Source organism: Talpa europaea (assembly GCF_964194135.1).
Source record: "Talpa europaea genome assembly, chromosome: 1".
In the NCBI taxonomy this organism is placed as follows: Eukaryota; Metazoa; Chordata; class Mammalia; order Eulipotyphla; family Talpidae; genus Talpa; species Talpa europaea.
In genome coordinates this window covers 62,204,795-62,231,588 of record NC_140073.1, presented here as the reverse complement: position 1 = coordinate 62,231,588, position 26,794 = coordinate 62,204,795, and the positions used below count along the sequence as shown (strand labels likewise).

At 46.0% G+C, this 26,794-nt stretch overlaps 1 protein-coding gene across 2 annotated transcripts; it reads left to right on the top strand.

Moving 5' to 3' along the window:
* Positions 1 to 126: 126 nt before the first annotated feature.
* On the top strand, positions 127 to 26,794 carry ERCC3 (ERCC excision repair 3, TFIIH core complex helicase subunit; the record flags this gene model as incomplete). 2 transcript variants are annotated; one of them, XM_084239571.1, is made up of 15 exons in its annotated part: positions 127 to 154; positions 409 to 614; positions 1,470 to 1,706; positions 3,746 to 3,795; positions 4,195 to 4,330; positions 4,531 to 4,695; positions 5,136 to 5,340; positions 6,506 to 6,820; positions 7,367 to 7,551; positions 10,621 to 10,823; positions 16,727 to 16,823; positions 18,071 to 18,188; positions 21,211 to 21,329; positions 24,695 to 24,847; positions 26,561 to 26,794. In XM_084239571.1, the coding sequence occupies 15 exons, from the start codon at positions 127 to 129 to the stop codon at positions 26,690 to 26,692; spliced, it is 2,349 nt and encodes a 782-aa protein (XP_084095697.1). In that variant the 3' UTR covers positions 26,693 to 26,794. The 2 variants fall into 2 exon arrangements, with proteins under 2 accessions (XP_084095697.1, XP_084095696.1); XM_084239570.1 differs by having other exon boundaries at positions 127 to 175.

Sequence of the window (26,794 nt, the reverse complement as noted above, 5' to 3'; positions counted from 1 at the left end):
GGAATTCCCTGCGAGCAGTGGCTCCCTTCCGGCCTGCGCCGGAAGTCCTCCGAGATCAGCGGTCCCCTCCGGCCTGCGCCGAGGTCCCGCGGGCTGCGGGTCCCGTCCATCGCTGCGGTGCTCACGATGGGCAAGAGAGACCGGGCGGAGCGCGGTGAGCCCCTGGCGCGCCGGCGTTGCCCCGTCGTGGGCCTGCTCCTCCCTCCCGTCGGCTCGGCGGCGCCGCAGCCCCTCGCCCCGCGCCCCGGCTGACCGGCCCGCCCCGCGGGGGCTCTGCCGCGGGCGGGGGCGCTCGCGGGGGCGCGCCGCTGCCGAGACGCGCCCCGTTGGATGCCCCCGCCGAGTCGCCTGGCGGGGCGCAGGGAACCCCAAATTCCTGACGTGCCGTCCCCCGCGCCCGCGTTTCAGATAAGAAGAAGTCCAGGAGGCGGCACTACGAGGATGAGGACGACGAGGAGGACGACGCCCCGGGGAGCGAGCCCCAGGAGGCCGTGCCCTCGGCGGCCGGCAAGCAGGTGGACGAGGCAGGGACCAAGGTGGACGAGTACGGGGCCAAGGACTACCGGCTGCAGATGCCGCTGAAGGACGACCACGCCTCCAGGCCCCTCTGGGTGGTGAGCACGCCCGTCGCCGGGCGCGGAGCGGGCACTGGGCGCGGAGAGCGCCCCAGACGCAGCAGACGCTCGCGAGGGGCTCTGGCCGGCAGGTGCAGATGTGCCGGCGCTCCTGGCCTGCCTCGTCTCAAACCCCACATTTTTACTCCCATTCCTCTCCAGTTCTAGTGCACGCTTGGAAACACTTTACCTGAGAAATAGCATTTATCATGTAACAGTTTAATTCTCCACTTAAAAAAAAAAAAAAGACAAGCCAGGCAGGTCTTTTGCTCAGCTCAAAGTAATCATTATGCCACATGCTTTAGAAATCTAGCCACAGGTAACTGGGGGAGAGACAGTACGCTGGTGAAGTATGGTGGAAAGCATCAACTTACTTTGGAAACCTGTTTTCTGTTCTCATTATTCTTGTGTCTGATTAAAATAACAGCCCAGAGTTTGTTGAAGGAGTGCTTACACCAATATCTCTGGTATTGGTAGCTTAAAGATCACTTTTGGGGCAACTTGTCCTTTTTTTTGGTTTGTTTTAATTTTTTTGTAGAAAATGTAGAGTGTAGGCCAGAGGTGTGGGGTGAGAGGGTTCACCAAAGACAAGAGTGGGGAGCAAGATAGGCAGATTGCTGACATACAGTGCCAAGGGAGAGCAGCATGCCAAACAGGAGAGGTCTGTGCCATATGTGGGTTAGCTCCCTGGCGGGGCATTGAACTCAGGCTATAGCGTTGATAGTACTGAGACTTAAAATCTAGACCACCAGAGAGCCCCAGTTTCCCTTTCTTAGTAATAATATGGCACACAGCCCAATCATTTGTGCAACTCAGTAGTTTCCTTGTCTGTTGTGTTTACTTGATGTTTTGCAGGCTCCTGATGGCCATATTTTCTTAGAAGCCTTCTCTCCAGTTTACAAATATGCTCAAGACTTCCTCGTGGCTATTGCTGAGCCAGTGTGCCGACCAACCCATGTGCATGAGTACAAACTAACTGCCTACTCCCTGTACGCAGCTGTGAGCGTTGGGCTGCAAACTAGTGACATCACTGACTACCTCAGGAAGCTCAGCAAGACAGGAGTCCCTGATGGAATTATGCAGTTTATTAAGGTAAGAGGGATTAAACCCAGCTCTTTTACCCTCCTTGTTAATGCGGAAATAGAGGGGAACAGGTGTTATGTTTTGTTAACCTGTGGCAGTTCTAAAAGTACCATTTGGATCTAGTATAGGGAGCATAACTGATTACTCCAACTGCAGCTCCTCTGTATTCCAGCATTGTGTTCTTGCTGAGCACATACTTCTGTCAGCTTCTCTTAGCCAGTGGTTGCTAACACAGTGGGAGTTCCTAATTCAGGCCTTCTCTGGTCAGGGTTATTTGGGAATGTAGCCCAAAGTGAATGGTGCTGTGGACTGAATTGCGTTCCTTTAAAAATCCGTGTGTTGAAGCCCTTGCCCCTTTTGTGATTGTATTTGGCATAAGGAAGTTATTAAGGCAGTTAAGAGTGGGACCCTGATCATGTGGGATTGGTTTTCTTCTAAGAAGAGATACCAGAAAGCTCATGCATGCACTTTTTCTTAGCACATGCACAAGGAAGAGGTCCTGTGAAGCTACAACAAGAAGGGAAGGTAGCTTAAAAAAACTACCTTTATGGGGCCTTCCTCGGTGGCGCAGCGGTTGAGCACTGGGCTGCAAAGCTGCCCGCAGCCTCTGCAGCACCGGTTTGATCCCTGGCCGCCGGGCGAGGGTCCCACATGGTGCGCAGACCTTTCCTGCCGCCTGCTGCTCCGCTCAGGAGTATATTTCGTCGGTCTGCCTGTTCCGTTCCCCGCTCTGGCTCAGGTGAATTCTCTCACCCTCCGGCGCTTCTGACTATATCCAGTGCTTGTATAAATAAATAAATCCTTAAAAAAAAACAAAAAACTACCCTTTATGGACTTCTAGAAATGTTTCTAGTAAACCACCCAGTTTCTGGTGTGTTTTATGGCTGCTTCAGCAGATTAATGTAGACTAAGAATACTTAAGTGAGACCATTAGTCAACGATTTGCATTAGGAAGAATCAAAAAGAACTTCAAGTGTTGAAGTGGATGGGGTTCCATGTGAAGAGCAGTTGGATATGCTTGTGATTGTTCTGAGGTAGGTGAATGCCATCCCAAAGAGATGGCAATGGCTTTCATTGGCCTTAGGTGATCAAAAGGGAGTTAGATTCATACCCCCAAATTTGGAGTGGCAGAAGATGAGTGCCACAGGCATCTAATACAGTAATGCATCCAGTCTCAGAGAAGCTGGTAAGAGCTCTGGGGAGAGTTTTCTCGTGATATGGAAGGTGGCCTGTAGAGAACAACCTGGACCTCACTGAAATGACCCTGCATCATACCTGCAGCTCCTCCTTGTCTGGGAGCTGCCTGCAGGGATGAAGGCAGTTGCATAGCACAGTGATGGATCTGAAGGGCAGCACTGGGAGCAGACAACAACCAAGAGTTGAGTAGCACATTTTTGTGGCCACCATACAACCTGTGTTGCCTTCTACTCTCAAGATTCTTGGGAACCTGGCAGGATTTAAACTGTACTTCTGGCAATGGAGCTGAGCTCAGAGCCTTGCTTATGTGACTTAAAAGTGGGGCTTTGTCAACAATCCTCATGTGTTACATCATATGCTCAACATTCAGGTTTTGCAAATCAAGAAGCTTATATCAAAGGGGAGTAAGGAACATTGGTGAGGATGCTAGGAAGCTGTGCATTTTAATATGCAGCAAACAGTTACTGAAAACTCTGCCATCTTTGTGCTGGGATCTGTAGTAATGCTGATGTGGCAGGATGAACCTCTGGATTAGGAAGGGGCCTATGGGAATGGCAGAGAAAGGGAAAGGAAAAATAACAAAATTTTTAAAAGCAGCATTTTAGGAATTAAGTGGTAATAATACATCAGAATTAACCAGGCAGAAGGTAGGTTTTGCCCTCAAAGGATAGAAGCTGATAGCGACAACTCAATTTAGGCAGCTCTAACCCTTTTAGGATTGCACACTGGGTTTTCCTAAAGTAAAATGAACACCTAACTGGGTGGGTGAGTAGTAGGTGTCCCTGCTAACAGGTGTGTCCCGAGTGAGCTGTGTATTGCTGATTTTGCCTTTTTGTTGTCACTTCTTGCAGTTGTGTACTGTCAGCTATGGAAAAGTCAAGCTGGTCTTGAAGCATAACAGGTAAGGGATTCTGTGACAGGTCCATCCAAGGCACTTTGCCTCCTCTGCATACCAGGTTAGCAAGGATTATGCTCTGCAACACAACCTCCTGAGGGGATGAAAGAAGAAGTGAAGGGAGATAACTAAAACTGGAAATTCCTTCACTGGCCAATGTTCCGCTGGTGGTGGAGCTGGGGTTCAGTGCCCTGATTATGTGACTTAAAAGTGGGACTTTGCCCATAATCCTCTTGTGTTATGTCACAGCTAGTAGCTCAATACTCAGATTTTGCAAAGGGTTGTGAAGAGAGAATGAAGATAGGCATGAAGCCACAATTTCCAGACCTCTAATTGAATGAGTGATGGAATGTTTTGGAAATGATGTACTGCTCTGTATGCACCTCCTTCCTCCCCTGCTTGTAGGTACTTCGTTGAAAGCTCCCATCCTGATGTCATCCAGCACCTTCTCCAGGATCCTGTGATCCGGGAGTGCCGCCTGAGGAACTCTGAAGGGGAGGCAACTGAGCTTATCACAGAGACCTTCACGAGCAAATCTGCTGTATGTGGGCTCCTGGTCATTCTGGGGGGTAGGAGAATTTAGACTTTCAGTTCTCTCAGATACTGTTAGTCCAGCATTTGCAACCTAGTGGCCCTGTACCTATCTTACAACACTAAATTCCCCCTTTTACTTTGGCGACTGCTTGGTAATAGTAGGGTAACATGTTGCCTGTAGGCCCAGACCCTGCCTTTCTCTTATAGATCGCTAAGACTGCTGAAGGCAGTGGTGGCCCCTCCACTTCCAGGGTACCAGACGCACAGGGTAAATCTGACATCCCCACTGACCTTTTTGACTTTTATGAGCAAATGGACAAGGATGAGGAAGAGGAGGAAGAGACACAGACAGTATCTTTTGAAGTCAAGCAGGTTAGTGAATGTACCCCCTCCTGGTTTCTTCTCTGAGTTGGTATCAAAACTATTCCAGCCTTTCATCAGTTAACTATCATCTGTGTGAGAAGATAGAATCCTTTTTCTGGTTGGGGGATGGGGAGGTGGGAACATCAGTTCTCTTAATAGAGTTAATCTGAGTGTCCTATTCCCCAGATTCACAAGTCCCTGGGAAAACAGGAAATGGAACCTGAAGGGCATTTTTGGTGGCTGACTGAACTTAATTTTGTCTCTGCCTCTTGGGTTACTTTTCTATCCTTTAACCTAGCTATTAACAAGCAAGATCTGAAATTGCAAACATCTAGATAAATGACTATTTTTTTGGGGGGGGGGCATTAGGCCCCTTAGAATATATGCTGGTTTTTTTGAGCACAATATGGAGATAATGAGGTTCTGAAATCCTCATGCTCACTTCTCAGGAAATGATTGAGGAGCTCCAGAAACGTTGCATCCACCTGGAGTACCCTCTGTTGGCAGAGTATGACTTCCGGAATGATTCTGTTAATCCTGATATCAACATTGACCTGAAACCCACAGCTGTGCTTAGACCTTATCAGGAGAAGAGCTTGCGAAAGATGTTTGGGAATGGGCGTGCACGCTCTGGAGTCATTGTTCTTCCTTGTGGTAAGTGCCACTTGATGGAGATAGCCAGGCTCTTCTGTCTGGGTCTGCCAGCTGCTTGCCACTTGTCCTGTGCACCCTTCTCTAACTCACACCTTGCTGAGGGACTGCCAGTCAGATGACTCCTGATTCATAATTTGACAAATATTTGTGTGCTTGCTGTTGGCAGGGCCCTGGCATAGGCACTGGGGATCTGCGGTGAACTGAGCAACCTCGTGGGCATGTTTTGGTGGGGTAGGGAGAGACAGTAAACAAATCATTAAAATTGGGCAGTGAAGAAAAATAATAGGATGGGAAGTTAGGCAGTGATGTAGGGAGGGGTCTGTTTTATATGCTAAGGTTAGGTTCTTGTTCTTTGCAGTCTTGTGAGTTAGGTATTTTGGGGGGCTCCCCAGTGCAGAAACAGCTTGTTTCTGGAAGGCTTATTATAGAGAGCATGTCCAAGAATGCCCCATTGATACCTGTCTGATAGATTTGTCTCTAAATCCTGTCAGGTTTTGGTCTAGGACAGACCAGAGGTCACAGCAAACTCACCGAGACCCTGCTCCATACTTCAGGAGCCAGTCTCCAGGGGAATGGCCTGTAACCTCAGGTTCTTGTTATTATATTGAGGCACATCTCTGGTTGAGGAAGAGGTGCTCTTGAAAGGAATAACTTGATTTTTAATCTTGATCTTTAGATAGTGGATGGTAGTAAACAGATGCTCTGGGAGTTTCACTTCTGTCTTTGCCAGGGGTGTACATGCGCATGTGCGCCCCAGTTCTCAGGCTGCTTTGTGGGTGTGATAATAACAGGCGTCTTGCACCGAGCCCCTCTCTGCAGGCTGTGCCACCAGTCCTCTGCCCCAGCAACTCCACTTTCCGCTGGCCTTCGGCAAATTACGTGTGGGCTTTGGTTTTCCCATCTTTAAAATCGTGCTGAAAGGAGTGTCTCTGGTCTCTGGTTTGTTTTGCGGTCTCAGCATGGATAGGAGAGGCTGGCATGTAAAGTGGGCATGTCTCCTTTTTATAAGTAAAAGAACCTCAGAGTAGCGAGTGCCTCAAACGTCATTTGGGAGAATTAGTAAAATTAATCTGCCTAGACTCGTGTGCTAATGAGTCATTTCTGTCAATCCTTGTCCTTTATTTCAACCTGGCCTTGGATAATATCTCCCTTTGGTTTCTTGTAGGTGCTGGGAAGTCCCTGGTTGGTGTGACGGCGGCATGCACAGTCAGAAAACGCTGTCTGGTACTGGGCAACTCAGCGGTGTCTGTGGAGCAGTGGAAAGCCCAGTTCAAGATGTGGTCTACCATAGATGACAGCCAGATCTGCCGCTTTACCTCTGACGCCAAGGACAAGCCCATTGGCTGCTCCATTGCCATTAGCACCTACTCCATGTTGGGCCATACCACCAGAAGGTCCTGGGAGGCTGAGCGAGTCATGGAGTGGCTCAAAACTCAGGAATGGGGCCTCATGATTCTAGATGAAGTTCACACCATCCCAGGTAAACAGACTGAGAACTGAGCTGCTCACTCATTGTACACACAGAATTGTCTTCCAGCTGTTGTGCTGAGGGAGGAATTACTGTGTGGTCTATCCATCTTGCTAGAAAGGCATGTTGGGTGGAGCTTTTAGATCATTAGTACCTGTGGAGTGAGGGTGACTGGTAGAAGGATGTCCATATTCACAGCTTCCTTAACCACTGACTGATAGTCATTTAGGAAATGATATTTAATTCTTTTCTCCAGCTTGCTTCTTATTACAGGTCAAACTAACCCTTAGTCCAATTTTTGATGACCCTGTGAAAACTGGGCTAGGAGCACTGAAGTCTTTGAAATACAAATCATTTCTACCTCTTGTTCTTTTCATCCTTCTGTATGGGTCTAAAGTGATAGTTAAGCATTGTCATCTAGGCATCCTTATCTAGAGCCAGGCTTCTGTGGGCCAGAAACTTGGGGCTTAGTCGATATGGTGTGAAGCGAGAGTGAAGTTCCAAGACTGTATGTGTTACTTGAGCATTTGAAATGTAATAATGTGATTATTTGCCCAGCCAAGATGTTCCGGCGAGTGCTCACCATTGTGCAGGCCCACTGCAAGCTGGGTTTGACTGCAACCCTCGTCCGGGAAGATGACAAAATTGTGGATTTAAATTTTCTGATTGGGCCCAAGCTCTATGAGGCCAACTGGATGGAACTACAAAACAACGGCTACATCGCCAAAGTCCAGTGTGCTGAGGTAACTGTCCCTTCCCGGCACAGTCTCTAAGGGTTAAGGGGAAATGGACCAGGTCACTTCCTCTGGCACAGGTACACTGATCAGGGCCAGAGCAGACTGCTGCCCCTTCACACAGTTCCCAGGGGCCTCCCCACCTCAAAGACTTGTGAGCCAGAGTTGCTTGTCCAGTGGCATCAGTCAGTGAGTGCAAGTCAGTATGCTAATCCAGGCTGGCCCAACTGCAAAGTGCATTTGTCTCCTTATCCTCTTCTCCAGGAGTGAGTGTCTCAGGGTGTTCTTGCGCACGCTCTCTGCTGTGAGGTTCTTGGTTGGTCTTGTGTGGGTGGCCGTTCAAGCTATCTCTAGTGTCAAAGCCTGTTGGTTTTGATGCCCCTCAGTGATTACTTGTGGGTGTCGAGAATAGGTTATGTCTAAGAACACATTTTCCCAATTTTGCTCTGTAATGATTGCCTGTACAGGTATATGTTAAAAATATATGTTCAAAGGTAAGTCTTCTCCGAAGGAACAATTAAAACCATTTCTAGAGGCTGAAGTGGGTTGGCCTCTGTTTTGAAAGAATGGAAAGGAGCTTGTTGGTGAAATATAAACTTTCTTTGTTGAAAAAATTTCTTAGCCTTCAGTTACAGCTTTGTAAGCAGTGCCCATCTTATGAAAGAGTCTTTCAGAATCATTGAGCCTCCTTGTTCCATCTAGAGCACCTTCCCTCCCACCCCTCCAACCACTGTCTTAAAACTTAGTTTGTCATTCTATTGCCTTTTTGTTATTTTGCCTCCTGTGTGTATTTCCTGACCTAACATTGTTTTGCTTTAGCTGTTTTTTTTTGAATCTTTACATATATGTAAATAGAATCAGGTTTTATATGTTCTTGTATGACTTCTGTCTTTTGTGCAATATTTTTATTTTTTGCATAATGTATGTTGTTTTTTTACCAATGCATGTAGCTGTAGTCCATTCCTTTGATTTGCTCTGCAGTGTCCCATTGTACAAATACACCACAGTTTAAATTACAATGGAATATTATACAACAGTTTAAAAAAACACCATTTCTAATGGTAGACATTTGGGTTGCAGTGTTGTTCTGTTAACACCTTTATCAAGATTTGGTTTAAATTTCATAATATTTCCCTGTTGTAAGTGAATTCTCTGCTTTCAGTCAATAGAAACAGTTGTGCAGCTGCTCTGCAATCAAATTTTAGAACATTCCCACCCTTTTCCTTATGCTTATTTACAATGAATCAAATTTCTGACTCCCAGCCTTTGGCAGTCACTGACTCTGTCCTTAAACTTAGATCTTTTTTGCTTTTACTATCATGATAATGTTGCTACAAATATTTTTGTATCTTTTTTTTGTGTTAGAGTTTTTGTAAAGTCATATTGTTCACTGTGAACTGTGACCCCATAGTAGTGTGTCATGAACAGGATAGAGAATCTGCCAGCATGCAAAATATGTATTAAGGGAATAGTGTTTCAGAAAAACTGGTACGTGTGACGTGGTATTCCTTTTGTCTTAATTGGTATCTTTTTGTTTACTAATGTTAAGTATTTTTTCCTGTATTTGGGCCATTTATGTTTCAGATCTATGAGATACAAGATTTTAAATATTGTGAAAAAATTGCTTTTGCTATAAAGAATTAAAAACTATAGTCATATGGTTTATAGGAAACCAGAAAATATAGCAACAGCAAAACCTGTGGATTTGAGCTCAGAATAGGTTATGTGTAGGGTCAGGAACGGCTACGGAGCAGGTTTTCTGACCCAGCAGACCGGGTAAAGGAGGATTCAGAGTTCTCAGTGGCTTTTGCAGGCTTTTATTTAGATTTATCAGGCACATGGCAGGCAGGGATGATGGGGGGCTGGGAGGCCTGCCAGCCTCCCAGCCCCCCAGCAAGTCTTCACTCTATCTGGGCTCTCCAGCGTTCTCGGCTTCTCTCTCGGCTTCTGTTCATTCTCAGCTTCTACTGGCGTCCCTGTGACACCGCCCTTAAAAGCCCAGTCTTAGCCCAGGTGAATCCCATCTACCTATGCCCACACCCTATTCCAGGTGCCCGCCATCAGGCATGCATTCAGGACTGCAAGGATCCATCATCTATCCTGATGGCGGGAGGGCAGAAAAGCCTGACTTTCCTTACCTTACTTTATGATATTAGGTATCACTAATAACTTAAGCTAATTCCACATTGAAGAAATGGTCTGGGATGATCACACAGAAGTTGCACTGGTCACAATCAAAACACAGAGCCTGTCAGAATAGATTTTTATGGCCTGTTTCAGTCCTTTCTGGATCCTTTTTGTTTGTCCACAGCATTGAGACTTTTACAACTCATGGCACTTTAATATATTTACCCAAACATTCTTCAACTTCTCAGCAACCCTAGCCCAGAGAAAGCCCTATGGAGTGTTACTGTCACTCTTTTTTGTATGCTCAGATAGTCTCAGATGTGACCAGTGGGATCACCTCAAGCTGGCTTCTCTGTTCATTTGGCATTTCCCCATCATTTCTTGAGTACTTCCTTGTTTTCTGGCACAGCAAGATATTTCTGGCTCACCTGGTACTTTTTCTGGCCCTGGAATTAGCCGTTGCTCCACAGAGCCCTTTTAATTGAGAATGGAATTTAAAAACCAACACCTGGGTATTAGGTGTGTTCATCACAACTAAGATGGCATTGCAAGACTGACTCAACAGGCACCTGGGCAGTGTGTGCACGCGCATGTGCATGGAAGTTCTCTGCAGCGGTGCTGTGTATGGACTTAGGTGTGCAGATGTGATCTACATGCATGGGATTACTTATGTGACTGGTTGAGAATCTGATTTTCTTCACTTGGAACTTATGTGAAAATAATTCCCTGAACATTAGTGGATTAAATCTTTGCTAAGTGAATAATATGTAAGAGTGTCTGAGTTCAACATTAGGGTTGTGGTGTTTGTGTCTACAGTTTTATTGAGATATAGTTCACATGCATTTGTTTGGATTTGTTTAAGGCTAATTCTGCTAAATAATGGTCTTCAGAAGTTTCTAATAGTGTGATGTTTAAACTTGCAGGCTGACTCCTGACTTTTATTGATCACAGGTTTGGTGTCCTATGTCTCCTGAATTTTACCGGGAGTATGTAGCAATCAAAACTAAGAAGCGAATCTTGCTGTACACCATGAACCCCAACAAATTTAGAGCTTGCCAGTTCCTGATCAAGTTTCATGAAAGAAGGAATGACAAGATTATTGTCTTTGCTGATAATGTGTTTGCCCTGAAGGAATACGCTGTTCGGCTGAACAAGTAAGTAATTGACAAGTTGCACCTGTTTTCCAGCTGATTTATTTATCCCACATGAGTGCAAAGGGTGCCTCTTTGTTTCTCAAACCTCTCAGGACCTTCTTAGGATCTAAAGGCCTGATTTTGTGTCCTCACTCGCAGGAACCAGGCAAAACAGGAATAGGTGGTTGGATTCAGAAGTTAGCGCATGCAGAAAAGGGAGCCTGGTCATTCAAATCCTGGGGAGCAGGGGCTGGAGTTGTGCTGTTCTGATGGGGAGCTGTAGAGGCAGGAATGGACACAGGGCAGGTTTTCTATGATCCAGCAGGCCAGGTAAAGGAGGAGTCCTGGAACCCTCAGTGGCTTTGCAGGCTTTTGTTGGGATTTACCAGGCATATGGCAGGCAGGGGTGCTGGGGGGCCGGGAGGCTGGCAGTCCTCCCAGTCCCCAGCAAATCCTCACTCTATCTGGGCTCTCTGGTGTTCTCTCTGCGTCTCCTCTTCTTCTCTCAGCTTCTGTTCGTTCCTGGCTTCTTCTCGCGTCCCCATGACGCCGCCCCTAAAAGCCCAGTCTTAGCCCAGGTGAATCCCATCTACATATGCCCACACCCTACTCCAGGTGCTGCCATCAGGCATGCATTCAGGACAGCAGGGTTCCATCATCTATCCTAATAGTGGGAGGACAGATAAGCCTGATACTTTTTACCGTACCCTACGGGAGCCAAGGTGGATATGAGAGGGTGTTTGGAGTTTCGGCCGAGTCAATGCTCCTGGTGAAGTTGGGGTTAGACTGTATGGGTCAAGGACCAGGAAAGGCAGGGGAGACTAGGCCAGCATCTCACATATCGTCCAGCATCTAGAAAGCTTTCAGGAACACCCATCTGAATCCTCAGCAGCTCATTGTTCCACCCAGTACCTGTTGTTTAAGACCTGGCTATTGTAAATTCTCTGCCAAATAAGAGGCCTGTTTCCTTCTAGTGATGCAGGGCTGTAGGTACTGTCAGTTAGCAAATGGTAAGGGCCTTTTTTTTTTTTAATGATTTATTTATTTATGCATACAAGAGCTGGGATACAGGCCAGAGGTCTGAGGGGGGTGAGAGGATTCACCAGAGACAGAGTGGGGAACAGAACAGGCTGATTGACCAAAGTACACTGCTAAGGGGAGCAGCGGGCGAGTCAGGAGAGGTCTGCTGTGCCATGTGGGTTGCTCCCTGGCTGGCCGGGAATCGAACTCGTGCTGCAGTGGCTGTGGCTAGCTTCATAGGTTGCGTCTTAACCCTTTGCACCACCAGGGAGGTCCAGATGGTAAGGGCCTTTTTGGAGATATGCTGTAAGTTCTGTGTGCTTTGGCATGCACAGGGAAGAATCCATGGAATGGATACTGACCAGCTTTCTTTAGCAAGCTGTGATTCTTTAGCAAGCTTTTTTTAGCAAGCTATGATTTAATCCTTACCTCAGCCATGTGAGGTCATTGTATGAGACAGAAAGCCTAACTTTCTCAAATTTCTAGTTGTGCCTTTTTTAATTTAGAAAATATTGCCAAGTTACCATTTTGAAAAATGGCAGTTCCTTATACCTGTCTTCCCACTCACAATTCTTGTTTCGTAAAGGCAGACACTTTTGTTATTGTCTTTTTTTAAGATTTATTTATTTATGCATATAAGAGCTGGGGTACAGGGCAGAGATGCGGAGGGTGAGAGGATCCACCAGAGACAGAGTGGGGAACAGAACAGGCAGACTGACCGAAATACACTGCTGAGGGGAGCAGCGGGCGAGACAGGAAAGGTCTACTGCGCTATGTGGGTTGTTCCCTAGCCAGCCGGGGATTGAACTCGTGCTGCAGAGGCTGCGGACTGCTTCATAGTGCAGTGCTTAACCCCTTGCACCATCAGGGAGGCCCTAAAGGCAGACACTTTTGATTCTTTTCTCTATTTACTTTCATATTTCTAAGTAGTAACTTATATAATAGTTTCTTGGTTAATAATTGGAGAAATTGCCTATTAACTTTCTACTATGGGAATTGAGGATTTAGGTCTCTTGTGTATGCTGCCCCCACCCCCTTCCCCATCTTATTTTGAATCTATATATATGTATATGTAGATTCAAACCATGTAGTGTTCACGTAATGTATGCTTAGGTTTTTATTTTTTTTTTGTAAACAGTTTTTTTTTTTGCTGGTGTTAATCATTGCCTTCTCGCTGCTTTTGCTGAGTTTTCAGTACACTTACTTACTCCTCTCCACAGTCGCACCGCTGTATTCTCCCTCTCAGTTGCGTTGGCCCTGTCAGGTAATTTTTCAGTTCTCTTTTTTCTTACTTTCCCTAGTGGGATCCCTACCAGTACCTCATCCTCCTGCTCTGGCCTGCATGCTCTGAGGATGAGAGCCACCCAGCTGTCATCTTTGTGCTTCCCTCTGACATCATCCCGTGTATTCCCTGTGCCTCTCCCCGGAATTACAGCCCATTCCATATTTCAAGTTTCCGTTTCTTTGTTACTCCTTTCAGTGGAACATATCCTTTTCCTGAGAGAACTTAAGTAGGAGGAACATTTTGTAAGACTTTGCTTACAGATGTCTTTAAACTCACCCTTGATACTTTTCACATCGTGTACATCTTTTACCCTTTACAGACTCACCCTTGACTAGTACTTTGCACTAGTACTTTGACTCAGTTCGGGACTTCCAGTGCAGCTGTTGGAAGTCTAGTGCCCTCCTGAGTCCTCTTGCTGTGATCCGTTGTGGTGGTGATGTTTTCCTTCTCTCAGGAAGCTTTTAGGATCCTTTTTTTGAAATTTCAAAACATTATGTTTAGTGAAATCTTTTTTTCTTTCCTTATGTTGGGCACTTAATAGACCGTTTTCATCTAGAAATTCATGTCTTTCATTTTTGAGAACTTTTGTATTTCCTGTTATTCAGCTTTTGTTTTCCTTGTTCTCTTTTGCATCCTTACTGGGCAGGTGTTAGATTTTCTTTTTTTTTTTTTTTAATAGAGGCATGGTTATTTATTTATTTATTTATTTATTTATGTGTTTTGTTTATACATGCACTGGGTACAGTCAGAAGCGCGGGAGGGTGAGAGAATTCACCAGAGCCAGAGCGGGGAGCAGAGCAGGCAGAAGGACCGAAGCACACTGCTGAGGGGAGCAGCGGGCGGCAGGAGAGGTCTGCGCGCCATGTGGGACCCTCCTCTGGTGGCCGGGGAGCAGCCGGGGATCGAACCTGCGCTGCAGAGGCTGCGGGCAGCTTCGCAACCCAGCGCTGAACCGCTGCGCCACCAGGGAGGCCCGGCAGGTGTTAGATTTTCTGAGCAGCATTCTGATTTTCTTTCTTCCCCCTTTTTATTCCTTTGTCTTCCAATCCGTCTGTTAAAGCTTTTGCTAATTTCCAAGAGTTCTTTGTTGATAGTTATTCTTATTTCATGAGTACATTGTCTTCTCTGAGGCTAATAAAGCTTTTGACGCTTCTTTGGTTCCTGAAGAGTTTCTCTTTTCAAGTTTTTTTGTTTTGATTGTTTCTCCTCTATTCAGAGCACTTCTTCTGATGTTCGGTATTAGCTGTATCTTCTTGTTCAAAAGTCTGTCACTAAAAAACTGATTAGTTTCTCTGAATAGCTTGGTGGGTTTGCTGACCTCTGGACCTCACCACAGCGTGATTGGGCGGGGACCCACCTACTTTGTTAGAGGTTACTGAATGCCTGTTATTTCTAGGTCTTTTCTCTTGAGCTTGACAGTTTCTCTAGAGAGGAACCTTCTGGTCTCCTGGCTACCAGTATGTAGTACAGGAGGGAAAAGTGAATCTCCTTTACCCTTCACTTATAGCGTTTGCTTTTGCTCTCAGCTCTGCTTGAGGTCTCTAAGTGTAGGGGACATTCAGAATCTAGAGTCTTATGACAGGAGGGAGGAGAGACTGCCTGGTCAGCTTGCAACTCCTATTGTCTTGACTGTTGTGAGTTTGTGTCCTTTATCACATTAGTGTCTACTTGAGAGGGGCAGCAAAACAATGCTATTTACTCTGCTAGTTTAATAGCCATCTTCCCTCTCTATTCATCTGCCCATTCTAGTACTCCTTCCAGATTCTCCCTGGTGCCTGCCTTGAGTGGCTTCATTGACACCTACATGCAAACACACCTGGGGCTTGTGGTTGTGGCTTTCTGAGCATCTGCCTGGTTTGGACTTTGATGTTCTGGCTCAGTGAGGGGGGAAGGCTGTGCTTCCTCGTGGATGATAGAATTATGGCTACAACTTTTAATTATTGGTACCTCTGGCCTCTGAATGCTCAAAATGCTTTTGTCTGTATTGATTTCTTGCTGTAAAATGTGTCTCTGGCATTGCTCTATTCCGTAACTTGGGACTCTTGCGGGAAGTCTTTGAGTCTGCATGAGGAGAGTAGGTGTCGCTAAGCACTTTGCAGGAGATACTGTGAGTAATTTGTTAGTCCATGAGACTTGGAGCCAGACACACTGTATTTGAGTCCCAGCTCCTCTCTTTTGCTGTGTGGCCCAGGGAAAGTTGTTTACGTCTCTGGACCTCATTTTGCTCTTCTTTCACTTGAAGCTCTTACCACAGAGAATTCTTGTGTCTGGCATCTGGTAGGTGTTCATCAGATGCTAGGTTCTCTTTCTGAAGGAAGGTTATACTTCTGTTTTGTTTTTTGTGTGTGGGGAGCTTTCAGAAACAGAGAGCTTACCATTGCATGAGGACTTTTTCTTGTTGATGGTGGAGGCGGGAAGGACCCACCTAAGACCTCTGTGTTGGGAGAGAGGCTGCTCTGGGCCTTCCCGGCCATTTTTACAGCATGATGCACAGAAAGGGTCACACTCATGCTGTGCGCTGGACGGCCAGATGACTAGGCAGCTGGTGGTTGGTGTGACCATAGGCCTTCAGTATGGGGTTTCCAACTGACCCAGGCTTCGCTCCCCCATAGGCAGGGGCTTTGCTTTCTCTGGCACACCCATCACCATTCCGTAGTTACTAGCTGAAAGCGCTGTGTTGCAAAGTGCTGTGTGGAGTGTCGAGAGTGGTGCTTCCTGATTCTCCCGGGCATGGCCTTGGGGCAGCTTGGGACAGCCACACTCAGGGGCAGCCTCCTCGGGTTCCTGACCCACAGCTCCCTGTGCATTAAATGGGAACATGCAACTACCTTTTACCCTTTTAAGGAACATTGACGGGAATGGGTGGGTTGTTGTTTTTTTTTTTAAACCCCCAATGTAATATTCAGCTTCGTGCTTCATGTGGGTGGGTCCTGTGTACCTGGGAGCTGTCCTCATTCTTATTCTTGTCACTCATACTACTGATCCTTGGGAAGACATGGAAACTGCTCACCAGATCACTTGAGAGGAGTAGAGGAGTGACATGGCCAGATGCCAACAGCTTACAGTCAGTGAGATAGATAGGGTGGTGCTCCTTGGCAGAGAACTGGAAGTTAAAGAGAAGTTTTTGGAGTGTAGTGTGGCAGTAGGTCAGTGGAAAAAGACTGAAAGGGACTCTTCTCCTTCCTGCCCTTTTCTTGGAGAATGCTTTTGTCATTAGGAAATAATTGCTTCTGAACTTCTGTTTGCGTATAGCATTGTTTGCTTCACCACTCCCATGGGGCTTCAAGGAATCCTTGAAGGGGTCCTCCTTATGTGGGGACTAAGCTTTGAGCAGGAGATCTTGAGGCAAAAATGAGTTAGGTTCAGAAACAAAGACAGAAGTAGAGGAGGAAGCCCAAAGGGACTACTCACCTGAAGTTGATCCTGGGAAAGGGTTGGCATGTGTGTTTTGGCAGGGGCTAGGGGAGAGTCTGTAGCCACTCATTTTTACAGGTCTCCTCCTGATATTCTTGCCTGACAGAGGAACATCTTGCAGGAGCTCTCTCCCCCTCTGGCATGATTTCAGGATATTTACAGAGTAACACTATGGTTTTCCTATCACTGCTTTGTTCCTTTCTAGACCCTATATCTATGGCCCTACATCTCAGGGAGAAAGGATGCATATTCTCCAGAATTTCAAGCACAATCCCAAAATCAACACCATCTTCATATCCAAGGTATGTGTGGCATGCAGGGTGTGGTGAGGCCCTCGGAAGCCCATGGCCTGGGGGACACTGGATGATTCTGGACAGTGAGTTGGTATTTTGTTGTAGGAATGCCACGCATCAGTTTTCATTCCCACATGTCTTATGTCTGGGGGCAAAGGGAAGCTGCCTATTGGGCGGTAGAATCAGCAGATACTGGTTTTTAATGTCTTATGGGTAATATATAAAGTCTGCTTTTGGAATTTAGGAATTTTAAGTTGTGAGTCTTTATATAGTGGAAAAAAATCCATTACCTACTCTGGCAAGGTGCTCTTTGTGGGCTTGAAGAATCCTTTGGTCACAGGCAGCCTTTGTTCTTCTCCTGGTTTGCTTAGTGGTGGGTGGTGTGAGCACAGTGTAAACTCCTGTAGGTCACTCAGTGATGATTTTTTTTAAATTTTATTTTATTTATATAAGAACTGGTGTACAGGCCAGATGTGCAGGCGGGTGAGAGGATTCACCAGAGACAGAGTGGGGAACAGAATAGGCAGAATGACCGAAATAGGGAGGGGAGCAGCGGGTGCCACAGGAGAGGTCTCCCGCACCATGTGGGTTGCTCTGTGGCTGGTGGGGATCCAACCAGTACTGCAGAAGCTGCGGGCAGCTTCACAGCACTGTACTCAACCGCCTGTGCCACCAGGGAGGCCCACTCAGTGATGATTTTGATCTGCACTTAAAAGCGATGGCGCAGCAATTTAGAAGATTCATATTTGTATAAACCCAAAGTCCAAAAGATTTACCTATGAAGTGTCATAAAGCACTAAATTTGGTGTCTGTCACTGGGAACCTTGATGGTAGGAACTCACCAGCCAAATTGGCTTTTCTGAGGCAGAATCCAGTGCCAGGCAGTCTCTCCACCAGACCATGTGTCCCTCATGTGCCGCTGTTTTTAGTAGCCACCACTTAAGAGTATGGGTGATTTTGTACAGACCTCTATCTGTAACAAGAAATGAGAATCTCTCATAAAGAGGCTGTTGATAGGATCACTGGCTATGGGTTGCTGACCTGGGGTCCTAGGGCTTCCTTAGGACAGCTCTCAGGAGAGGTCATTACAGGTTCTGCAGGCCTCCCTGCATCCAAACTACCCAAGAGAGGAGGTTAGTCATTGTTTTCCTGTATTTTTTATTTAAACTTGAGGCCGGCTGATTTTTTTTTTCTCTTTTTTTTTTTTTTTCCATATATGAAAACCTTCCCATACTCACAATGCTGTATTTCTGTAGGTGGGTGACACGTCGTTTGATCTGCCAGAAGCAAATGTCCTCATTCAGATATCATCTCATGGTGGCTCCCGGCGGCAGGAGGCGCAGAGGCTTGGGCGAGTGCTCCGAGCGAAAAAAGGTAATGGTGGTCATCTCCCTTCGGCCTGGGAGGTCTCCTTTCAGACAGGCTGCTTGTGTTCTTATGGCGAGCTTGTGTTCCTGGGTGAGATGGACTGCAAGGAGCAAGCTCTTCCTGCCCCTGGTTACTTCTCATGCCCTCCAGGTGACTCTCTGAGTGGTTATTCTGGCAGCTGTTTGGAATTCACACAGATGTCCTTTAACCTGAACAGTTGTGTCGGTCGACAGGAGGAGCCAGGAATCAGTGCTTAATGTTCTAGAAATAGAAGGGAGGACAAAACTGTCTCCTGGCCTTGACTCAGGAGTAAGGGAAGGTCTTGGTAGGCATAGCGTAGGGAGGCAGCAGACTGATACCTCACTTGGAACCTTGCAGAATGCTGCCCTGGATGGTAGCCTGCAGCAGTATGAGCTCAGTGATTGAAAACACAATAAGGAAGGCATCTGCTTGTCACCTGTGGTAAAAGGGCCTGAGCCCCTATCATGGGGCTGTGGTAGGAACTGGCATTGCTGCTGAGATGGCCATGGCTCTTTTGGACCACTCAGGTCCTATAACAGGGACACAGGCCCTGTCCTCAAGGAATTCACTTACCTTAGCACGTGGATTGCTAGGGTGTTTGAAGAGGACAAGGTTAGTGGACATCTGTTGGACTTATGCTATATTCAAATATGCTTAAGAGGCAACTGATTGGTTGTTAGCACCAGGCATTATGATAGAAATAGCATGGACTTGGGCACCAGATCAGCCATGCCACCTTGGGCAGTTGAATCTCCCTGCTGAACATTTGCTTTGCCATCCAGAGTAGGAACAGCAGTACTATCTTGCAGGAAAAAGACTTACACAACAGACTATAGTAGGCTGTTGGGGAAATTGTAGCTTTTCTAAACTGACAAGAATATAATTTGATAAGCATATGTGATGATATTCATTACTTATTTTTTACTCTTCATCATAAGAAAAAGAAAACCTAATTTGAAAGCTTCTTGGGATTTAATTAAAGCTTTATCTTTATTATAAGCTATTTTATTGTTTTCTTTGCATCTCTGAGCTCCTATAAGACTAAGAAACAGTTGGATCCAGAGGCAGTACACAGATACTTAACCTACTAACATTTGGACTGTGAAACAGAACTATTCAGATTTTCCAGAAGGATTAGGTTTTACAGGTATATTTCCTGTCCTAGTTTCTGTGATAATGCTCTTCTAGAATTCTCTTATTCTAGAATTTCTTGGGGATTTTTTTTTTCTTTAAGCCCCTTTATTGAGATATAATTCACATACCATACAACTGATCCATTTATTTATTTATTTTTTAGTATTTTATTTATTATTTGTTTGTTAGTTTATACATGCACTGGGTACAGTCAGAAGCGTGGGAGGGTGAGAGAATTCACCAGAGCCAGAGCAGGTAGCAGAGCAGGCAGAAGGACCGAAGTACACTGCTGAGGGGAGCACCGGGCGGCAGGAGAGGTCTGTGCGCCATGCGGGACCCTCCTCCGGTGGCCGGGGAGCAGCCGGGGATTGAACTGTCACCGCAGAGGCCGCAGGCAGCTTTGCAACCCAGCGCTCAACCGCTGTGCCACCGGGGAGGCCCACAACTGATCCATTTAAAGTATATAATTCAGTAGTTTTTAGTATATTCACAAATTTGTATAATCATAACTAAATCTGTGTTTAGAATATTGTCATTACCCCAATAAAGAAATCCTTACCCATTAACAGTAACTCTCATTTTTCTGTTGCCTCCCAATCTGCAACTCCAGGTAGACACAAATCTGCTTTTGTTGTTATAAACATGACTGTTCTAGACATTTCATATGTATCGAATTATATAATTTGGGTATTTTATGAGTGGTTTTTTTCTCTTAGTTTACATGTTTTCAAAAGGATTATACAAAAGGATTGTTGTTCTTTTTTAATTCTACTGCATGGACATAACACTTTATCCATTCATCTGTTGATGGACATTGAATTGTTTCCATTTTTAGGGCTCTTGGGATAATGCTATTACGAAAATTTTGTATGGATATATGCTTTCAGTTCTCTTCGGTATGTGTCTAGGAGTAGAATTGTTAGCTCACATGGTAACTTTACATTTTCCATTTAGAGAATCTGGCAGACTGTTTTTAAAGCTGCTGCACCATTTCACATGCTCACCAGGAATGTATTATGAGGCTTCCAATTTTTCCATATTCTTGACACTTATAGTAATCTGTCTTTACTCTAGCCATCCTAGTGGGTGCCAAGTGGTGTCTTCTTGTGATTTTGGTTTATATTTCCCTGGTTATTGATGTTGAACTCTTTGTCCTTATTGTTGATTTTTATATTTTCTTTGGAGAAACATCTGCTCAGATCCTTTGGTCTTTTTATGTTTGTGCTATTAGTCTTCACTAGTTGAAATATACAGGTTTATTAAGCTGCAGGGCTAGGATTTAAACCCAAATTTCCTGGATGTCAGAGCTAGTGACCATTTTGTTCCATTTTCCCTGGGACTGTAATAATATTTTTACAAATACATATCCCTTATCAGAAGTATGCTTTGTATATTTTTCTCCAGTCTCTGGTCTTTTCATTTTTTTTTTTTTAAAGATTTATTTTTATTTATACAAGCACTGGGTACAGTCAGAAGCGTGGGAGGGTGAGAGAATTCGCCAGAGTGGGGAGCAGAGCAGGCAGAAGGACCAAAGTACACTGCTGAGGGGAGCAGCGGGCAGCAGGAGAGGTCTGTGCACCATGTGGGACCCTCCTCCGGTGGCCGGGGAGCGGCCTGGGATCAAACCGGCGTTGCAGAGGCTGCGGGCAGCTTCGCGACCCCGCGCTCAACCACTGCGCCACTGGGGAGGCCCTCTTTTCATTTTCTTGATGGTGTCCTTTGAAGCACTGAAGTACTTAATTTTGATGATGTCTTCATGCAGGATTAGGATGATCACTCCCTGACACAAAACTCTCCAACTGCAAGATGTGTCTTTTGCCTTTACTTTCTACCTTAACAACAGCTGATACCCTGTTTCCTGCCTCTTCTCCAGGGATGGTTGCAGAGGAATACAATGCCTTCTTTTATTCACTGGTGTCCCAGGATACGCAGGAGATGGCTTACTCAACTAAGCGTCAGAGATTCTTGGTAGATCAGGGGTACAGCTTTAAGGTATGTATCCATTTTGGTCTCTTGTCAGAGAGGAGCCAAGGCTTATTTTGTACCCAGGCCTCCAGAAGTGGGGGCCACCGGCATGGGACAGAGCTCAGGCAGGCACTGGAGACTTTGCAAAAACTGATGTGTGGTGGTGCCGGTAGCAGGGAGGTTTGAAGGACAGTATCATGCAGGACCCCTGCCTGCCCCCAGCTTCTCAGAGTGAACAGTCAGAGAATGGGACCTTAGAAGCACAAGGCGTGGAAATTTCTGCTTATTGACTTTTTACTGTTGTGAGAAGATGATTGGTTAGATGTTGGTGGAAAGCGTGCCTGCCTTAAGCAAAATAATTTAGGAGAAATAGAAACACCACATGATTTTAGTCATATGTGAAAGAAACAAAGCAAAGGAACAAGCCAAGCTGAACCAAAACAAACCCTTGGATTCTGATTGTAGAATTGATTCTTAGATTCCGACCTCATAACCGAGGTTTCTAGAGGGGACCTGGGAGGTGAAAGCAAAGGGGGGAGGGAGTTAAGTGGCCTGCAGTGGAGGGTTTTTGGTACTTTGGTGGTGGGTGAGGTTTGATTACACACACGAGGAGGTATGAACTTGTACTGGTAAAACATACACGTAAGCCTATGTTACCTCAATTTAAATTTAAATAAAGATGCTTGCCTCAGAGGACTTGAAATGCTAAGGAGCTGTGGCTGTCACTGTACTTTTTAGGGGTGGCCATTCCAGGCGCCTAAAGAGTCAGCCGGTGTTAGTGGGCCTCTAATGACACCAGATCCTCCATATCCAAGTCAGGTGTTTGTATATTTTGGGAGATTCTAAAGTTTTCGACCGACTTTCATTTTCTTTCGCATATGATTTATTTCCTGTTGACTCATATAGTAAGTTTGTGTCAGGATTTAGTGTCCCAAAGGGTTTTTGATTGTGAAACTGGGTGGAGGGTGCCAGAAGCAGGAAACTGATTTTAGCCGGAAACAGTAACACTTTTCATACTTTTTGTGGTAGGATGGCTTTTTGAAAGATTTGCATTGTGACCTTTTTATCTCTTTATCAAAGGCACGTGCTGACAGCAGCATCAGAGCTCAGGCAGGCACTGGAGCTCAGATGCTGACCCCCGACTCCTGGGACAGTCAGTGCAAGAGAAGCACTGAGTTAGGAATAGCTCTGGATTCTCCAAAATGTGTACTCGACAAAAACGGCACCCAGGCGTGTTCTCCCCTTTTCCTTCCACGCCTCCAGTGCTGATTGCAGAAAGTGGCAGGATTGGAGTTCCCAGAATCATCATCCTGGCATTCCAGGGGGTGATCAAGCCAAGACAGAGGTGTCCTATATTTGTCCTTCTGAATGTGGCCACCTGGAGAACTCTGCCCAATTCCTTACTGCTAGGAGCTTTCTTTAATTAAAATTATGAGGGGAGTCTGGCAAGAGGGTGGCAGAGTGAAGGTGTTGGGCTTGCCTTCTTCAAATGAGGACAGCAAAACTGATGTAAAACGAACCCAGAAGACCTCTGAGAGAAAAACTGACTAGCATCATACTCAATAAGAGCATCGGCCCAACGGAAAGGGGTAGGAAAAACCTCACGTGAGCCCTGTTTAGAGTGATAACAGGGCGGGACAGTCCCCAAGAGACGGAAGTAGCTCCTGTGCAGCACCCTACAGTAGTTGATTCAGATCTTGCCAACATCAGGGCTCCCAAGGTCTGGTACTGCATTGAACAAGGGGGTGTGTGAGTGGTAGTCACGATGGATGGTGCATTGCAGGAGAGCGGGGGATGAGGGAACAGAGTGAGGACTCCTGACTTGAGTCTAAGGCTCATACAGAGCACTGTAGCCTGACTCAGGTCAGAGCACCTGCATTCCCTATGAAGAGGCTAATGAAGCCCGTTCTGGAGTATCTAGATCACCTGCGGCCCCCACAAAGGAATGCATCACCCCTGGAGATGATCCTTTGATGCCTGTCGCCCCACTGCCCTTCTCTACCTACTGCCCCTCACTGGTGCCAGTCCCCTGACTACCCCAGCAGTTGGAAAACAGCAGCGGGAAGTTTGTTCCTACTGAAACCCATACAAAATAAAAAATGAGGAGGCAGAAGAACACAGTACAAATGCCAGAAGGAAAGATCCCTGACAAGAGCCTTGATTCAGTGGAGTTGCAGAGCATGACAGAAAGGGAATTCAAGGTAACAGTCCTGGCAATGCCGATGGGACTTTAAAAACAAACAAACAAACAAAAACCCAGAATACAAAACAACACCAGAATAAGGATAATGAAAATAGGAGGCAGCTCCATTCGGAAGTAATGGAATTAAGAAACACGATAGCTGATTTTAAAAATACAATGCAGGGCCTCACCAGCCAACAGAAGCAACAGAAAGGATTGATGAGCTTGAAAACACAGTGTTGGAGGACACAAGAACTCGATAGAGTGAAAAAAGAGTGAGGAAATGAAAACAGGCTAAGCTTTCTGGGACAACTTAAAAAGAAATAGTATCTGTGTGCCAGGGCTCCCGGAAGGGGAAGTGACAGAGAAAGGCATAGAAACCCTGTCCCGAGAAGATGCGGTGCACACACCACACAGTAGTGCATTGCCGTAAGAAAGGATGGAGGGGATTTGAGAGAGTTCTGTGCAGCATAGTAAATCAGAAGGGTGAAAACAAAGTATTAGACTTTCACCAAACAGAGTTCAACTGTGAAATACTGAAAGAATGATAGACATCAGTAAACCTTCTGCAGTTGAGAGGGAGGGAAAGGGACAGGAGGACGCAAGGGACGGGGGGTGGTGGTGGTGGTAAAATCTTGAGGAAAAACCAGAGGGAAAAGAAGTCCACCTTAAGCATTCCGTTCCAGTTTTCTGAGGGACAGGTAGGCTTTCTTCTAAGTTGTCTCCAGAGAAGTCTCGGTTGTGTTGTGTCTTGCTCTTGTGACTCCATTCTTGACAGCTTGTCCTGTGCGAGTGCTCCCTGCTGCTTGAAGCTCTGGGCACCAAACTCGGGAGGTTGAAAGTCCTCAGAGAGTGGAAACTGCCCCTGAGTATTTGCTCCCTCCATTACCTAGTACAAGATGGGGAACTACCAGGATGGGTGTTTTAAAATTGCTAATATTTTTCTTTGTCTTCTGTAAGTGATTGTTTGGCTGCTCTGTGTTGGAAGCCAATTTCTCTCAATTTGCTTTGCACTTACAGCTTAAGCTTCCTGTTAACGGAAATTGCTGGAGCTGGGCTCTGGAATGCCCAGTCAGAGCTCTCCCTTGCTAGCCACCTGCTCAGCTTTGCCTGTAGGAAGGAAGTGATCCTAGCATGCCAACCCAGGAGAAAGCTGAACCAAAAGAGTGCAAACAAAAGTGGACTCAGCCTGCTGGTTTTGACTTTGTAGGTGATCACAAAGCTTGCTGGCATGGAGGAGGAAGAATTGGCATTTTCAACAAAAGAAGAGCAACAGCAGCTTTTACAAAAAGTCTTGGCAGCCACAGACCTGGATGCTGAGGAAGAGGTGGTGGCAGGAGAATTTAGTTCCAGATCCAGCCAGGTGAGTGAGTGGGTGAGGCTCCTGTGTCTTACTCCTAAGGGACAGAATTCTTAGATATACACACACAGGCACATTACCTTGTATGTGCTTGTGCAGTCTTTTGAAGAGCAAATAATGGAAGCAAATATGACCCCAGGCTTTCATAAGGGTGGGTTTGGGTTGGAATATGATGGGACTGGGGCCTTCGGCAAGTTGGTTCATTGAACTTTGATTTTGTCCTCAGTAATAGAACTGAATTTTTCAACTTGTAATGGAGATCTGAGGCTCAACTCATATTGCAGATTCAATACTTTTGGGGGAAAATTTAGAGTTCTCACTAAGTATTCTGTAGATACTTAGTGAATGCCTACTGTGTGCTGGTGTTAGGTCATAACCTTGGGAGAATTCCAGGCATGTTGTGAAACCAGCCCCTGTACAAGGAGGGTAGGGAGAGACTGATGAAAGGGGCCAGCCTCTCCAGAGTGTTAGTGGTAGTTTTCATAACCAAGGAAACTGACTTAAGTGTTTTGGATGGCTGCAAAACACGTTTTCCACCCCCACCTCCCAAATCTTCAAGACTTACATAGAGACTTTAACTGGGTTTAGTCAAGTGCACCACCTGGATGGTCTCATCATCACTACCTCGAGGCTGTGTCCTGGGAGGAGTTTCTTGGAGTGGGGAAGGCAGAGGAAAGCCCATTGTAAAGACAGTGGAGACGAAGGAGACTCCACTTGCCTGCTTCCAGCTCCTGGTCAAAGACAGTCCATTCTCTCAGTTGCCTTTTCCAACGTACAGGCAAATACAACATGTAACATGTAATAATTAAAAATCATAGGCAGTTATCTCAGGTCCATTCAGAGAGACAAGCACAGTTTAGGCAAGTCCTTTTGAAACTAAATCGATGTTCGAGCCAAGAAGGGGGCAATGACTGTAACGGGGAGAGAAGGAAGGAGTATCACCAGGACAGGTCCTCGCTCTCCAGCTGGAGGCTTTTCTTCCCCCGAGTGGGTGGGCAGCTCGATCGCCCTCTGGACAATCTTCAAAGAAATCCCAGGGAACCTTTCTGTCTCTGACTGACTTCTGGTCAATCCCTCTGCTGGGGCCAAGCTATTAAAGTCCTTTCCCAGTGCCTGCTCCATCCTTCCTTGTGACCAGTGCGCTCTAATGCCTGGCTCCAAGTCAGAACCTGACGTGTGCGCTGTGGGCCACCTATGTTGGGGGATAACCCTTTTACAGATGAGTTCATTCAGGTACAGGCAGACCGTATTTACCAAGGTCACCCAGTGAGAGGCAGGGTCAAGATCCACATCCAGGACTTTTTGCTCTCCATTTGATTCAAAGCCTTATGATGGAGTTGAGGGACATTTTGAGAGACTATTAAAAATGCTGTTCAGAAATTGTGGAGAGGCCGGGTAGTACTATCGCTAAAAACGGAATCTGAAGCCCTACTGCCTGGGTTCAAGGCCCAGCTCTTTAAGAGCTTTGTGCTCTTGTATTAGTTACTTAATCTTTCTGTGCCTCAGTTTCCTCCTCGTTAAGATGAGAATTATTGTGAGGATTAGAAGAGTTAATATGTGTATACTGCTTAACATGATACCTGGGACATAGTAAAAGGTCAGTAAATGTTCTTAAAATGTAGTTTATTAAACTTGTAAATGTTATAAAACTTACAAATATTATAAAAAGAGTTTCTTTCCTCTTGGAAACTAACAGTGGGCTGGGTCCTCCCACAGGTGTCTCGGCGCTTTGGCACCATGAGCTCCATGTCGGGGGCTGATGACACAGTGTACATGGAGTACCACTCATCACGGAACAAGGCTTCCACTAAGCATGTGCACCCGCTTTTCAAGCGCTTCAGGAAATGACACCCATGAGGCCATGCAGGTGAAGGCATGGTTGTGGGCACCAACTTGGGAAAGGGAATTTCACGTCCCACATCCAAGTTCTTCCTTTGAGCACCGCCCAGA